We start from the raw sequence: 4,193 nt of genomic DNA, 5'->3' as shown, positions 1-4,193 counted from the left end.
TATATATATATATATATATATATATATATATATATAAAGATGCATTCAAGAGCCTTAAAGAAGCCTAAGAATATTTATTTAAACAAAGACAGAAATGAAGATAAAAATATAAAGAAGCCTTCGCAAACAATGACAGAAAAGAAGAAGAAGATATAAATATAAAGACGCAGTCAAAGGCTTTAAAGACGCGAACTTCGTTGTTTTTTTTGCAGTAGTTATTGCATGTGCTGACTTCATGTCTATTATTTATTATTATTATTATATTATTATACTATTATACTATTATATTATTATTCTATTTGTATTTATATCTAAATATACAAATACAATTACAATCCTTAGAGATATTATCTATATACCTAGAGAAGGAGAGGCTTACAAATGAATATAAATTTACTCTGCATGTCGATAGGCGTTGAAGCAAATTAAAAACAAACAAGATATATATAGTTTCATCAATACAAAGAAGTATTAATGAGTTAACGAGAAGAAGTTTGTTTTAATCTGCTGTTTATGATTAATTATATTATTATATAATTATATATTTACTCTGCTGGCTTAGCAGCAGCAGCACTTGAGATCTTTTTATTTTCTTCTTTAAGTCTACGCTTCTCTTTTTGTGCTGCAGCCTTCTGCTTCCTTGCATCTACTTGCTCTTGAAGAGCCTTCTCTTTTACTTTCATATTCTTTTCGTTATGAATTGCTTCAATCAATACTCTCTTATTCTTAAACTGATTTCCTTTACACCTCAAATATAACTTGTGGTACCTGCATATACACCCCAATCATATGCATGCAGCCCCAACATAAATAAATATGCATAAAAGAAATAAATTACAATGCTCTCTTTCTCATTCTTTATCTTAATAACATATACATATATTTATTTATTTATTTATTTATTTATTTATATTTAAATAAATCAACAGCATACACAACAGCAACAATAATCAAACATACAGAGAAAAAACGAATGTACAAACAAATGTATAAATAAATGTATAAACAAATATATAAATAAAGGCATAAACAAATGCATTAAATATCTTGCTAAGCCTCTCTTTTTATTTTATTTTTCTACTTAATTTCTAACAGCCTTCTGTACACGGAGATGAAAGACAAGACAAAGTAGAAGCAGAGCAACAAACAACAGCATAAAGATAATCTTTATAAAGTTAACACCAGCACATAAATAAAATAAAATAAAATAAAATAAAATAAATGGATTATAACTTACATATGACTGTCGATAGACAGCATGAAGAGAATCCTTAAAACAAACAAAACTAAAATAAACTAAACTAAACTAAAATAAATAAATAAATAAATAAATAAAATATAACTTACATATGGCTATCGATCTTCTTAGCGTCTCTGTATTTCTTCAAGAGTCTCCTCAAGACCCGCTGACGCCTCATCCACAGCACTTTTGCAGGTAGACGCGCATCTCGAGTACCCTTTCTCTTGCCAATCCCCATGTGACGCCCTAAGCAGCAGCAGCAGCAGCAGCAGCAGCAGCAGCAGCAGCAGTGCAGGAGAGGCGAGGGTGAGGGCAGCAGCAGGAGAAGCAGTAGCAGCAGCAGCAGCAGCAGGAGTAAAGGGGTATAGCATGAGCATAGGAGTTAAAGAAATGAAAGGATAGACGGATCTCTGCTTTATTTGCTGCTGTTGCTGTTGCTGCTGTTGCTGTTGCTGCTGTTGCTGCTGCTCTTTGCGGTGTATTTGCATGCATTCTGCTGCTGTCTCTACGCTCCTTCCCAGCAGCAGCAGCAGCAGCAGCAAACAACAAAAGAAAAGCAAGAAGAAGACACAAACACAAACTAACGACAAAATAATAAAAACAAACAAACGGCAGCAAAACCACTGCAGCAAAACAACACAAACAATACCACCATAAATGCAGCAGCAGTAACAGCAGCAGCAGTATATATATATATATATACTGTACTCCTGTTGCTTATGCATATATATATATATATATATATATATATATATATACATGCATAAATACATACACACACATTCATACATATAAATATACATATATATGACAATATTATATATATATCATATAATATTATATATATATTATATAATATACATTATATATTATATATATTATATATATTATATATATATGTAGATACATACCTTGGCGTTTAGCTTGTTGATAAAGCCTATATCTATATTTAGAGTGTACAGCGACAGCCTTCCGAATGATAAGATTATCTCTAATTAACTTGCGAACAGAAAAGCGACTGTTCGCTAGAGCTATGTCTCCGCTTTCATTAGGGTCTAGCCACACTCTGTGCTGACCGCACTTTAAAATAGATGCTGCGAGGCGCTTCTGAAGACGCAGAGACTGCATGCATTATATTCAACGCACACATACACATAAATAGATATATATATATAGATATATATATAGATATATATATATATATATGTTCGTAAACAATTATAGTTTTGCTGTATTTGCTGCAGCCAAAGCAGCATCATACAGATCTTCTTCCTCATGATATTAGCAAAAACCCTAAACCCTAAACCCTTAAACCCTTAAACCCTAAACCCTAAACCCTAAAAGAAACAGTCGCAACATATGCTCAAGTAGATGCAGTTTGAACAGCACAAGCAGGAAATGCAGCAGTTACAGCAGTAATAGAAGCAGCAATAGCAGCAGCAATAGCAGCAGCAATAGCAGAAGCACAAGCAGCAGAAGTAAGAGCAGCAGCAGAAGCAGCATTCAGATATAACGTTTACAATACACAAACAATAACAGTAATAACAACAACAACAATAACAATAATAATAATAATAATAATAATAATGAGGAGAAGAAGAAAAGGATAAAGAGATAAAAAGACAGACGCAAACAACTGCAGCACAAAGCAGCAAATTAAAACGCAAGCAGCACAAACTTAAAAAAAATAAATAAGACATTTAAACACACCAATTGAAAAGCTGTTGATTAAATAAAATATATTTATTTGTTTATTTATCAATCCTTTTATTTTAATATATATACTTCGGTAGGAGTATAGAGAAGAGCAAAGACAGATTAAATAGAGGCAAGACAGAGGAGAGAAGAAGAAGGTTAACACACAAACAAAACCTCAAAAATAAAACAAAGCAACAGAACAAAACAAACAAACAAAAACAAAGAAAAAGCAACCAACAGCAGCTAAGAAAGAAAAGATATAACTAAGCAGCTTAGATATAGAGGGGCGGCAGCAGTATCTGCGAGGGACGAGAGAGCTTATAACTCTAGAATTAAGAAGCAAAGTTTAAATAAATATATATAAAAAGAAAAAAAACAATAAAATAAATTAAACAACAAAAGAATATAAATGCGCCCCACAGCACTTTTCGTTGATTTGTTTGTTTGCTGCTGTTGCTGCAGCACATCAACCTCTCTGCGTCTGCATCTCTTTTAATAATAAACTTAAAAAAAACAAATAAAATAAAAGAAAATGATAATTATACTCCGGTATATTTCAAACAAAAACCCTACACAGAGACCTCCTGGGGGGGCTGCTGCAGCAATAATACTGCCCTCACCATCTTCGCTTCTTTAACAGATAAACTGCTGCTCTATGTTTTATTTTATTAGCCTCTCGCCTGATATTTATCAACTTCCTCAATTTGGCTCTCCTCCTAGAGGCATAATATGCAGTTTTTGGGGAAAGGCGGCTGCTGCAGCACCTGCTGCTGCTGCTGGCTGCAGCTGCAGCAGCAGCAGCAGCTGCTGCTGGCTGCTGCTGCTGCAACCGCGGCCGCCACTGCTGCTTCAGCTGCTTCCCTGCATGCATGCATATGCATGCATGCGTTGTTTTTCTTTCTTTACGAATATAATAATAATATATTAATTTTATAAATAAATTTTAGTATTCTTTACACTTTCCTGCTACTTTCTGTTAAGCAGCGTCTGCTGTTCTGCTTGCGACCCCTCCTAAGAGATTAATTTTTTTTATTTATCTATATGCAGGTTTTTACCTCTTTATAAATAGCATCAATAAGAAAAGAAAGGGCTTTAAAATGAAGGACAGTGTTGACTAGAAAGATTTGCAGTAATTCTTAGACTGTTCCATTAATAATACTTTCAATTGCCTCAGTGCTTGTCAGGGTAGATACAACAACAGGTTCTAAAGGAGGTGGATATATATATATATATATATATATATATATATATCACG

General features: G+C 33.2%; 1 protein-coding gene across 1 annotated transcript; it reads right to left on the bottom strand.

Moving 5' to 3' along the window:
* Positions 1 to 545: 545 nt before the first annotated feature.
* Positions 546 to 3,561, bottom strand: EAH_00059820 (60S ribosomal protein L19, putative; the record flags this gene model as incomplete). The annotated part of the gene is made up of 5 exons (XM_013397125.1): positions 546 to 768; positions 1,238 to 1,270; positions 1,348 to 1,486; positions 2,152 to 2,362; positions 3,559 to 3,561. The coding sequence occupies 5 exons, from the start codon at positions 3,559 to 3,561 to the stop codon at positions 546 to 548; spliced, it is 609 nt and encodes a 202-aa protein (XP_013252579.1).
* Positions 3,562 to 4,193: the final 632 nt, after the last annotated feature.

This window comes from Eimeria acervulina, genomic scaffold (genome assembly GCF_000499425.1).
Source record: "Eimeria acervulina Houghton genomic scaffold, Eah_scaff1441, whole genome shotgun sequence".
NCBI classification, from domain to species: Eukaryota; Apicomplexa; class Conoidasida; order Eucoccidiorida; family Eimeriidae; genus Eimeria; species Eimeria acervulina.
This window is presented reverse-complemented; position numbering and strand designations above follow the sequence as displayed.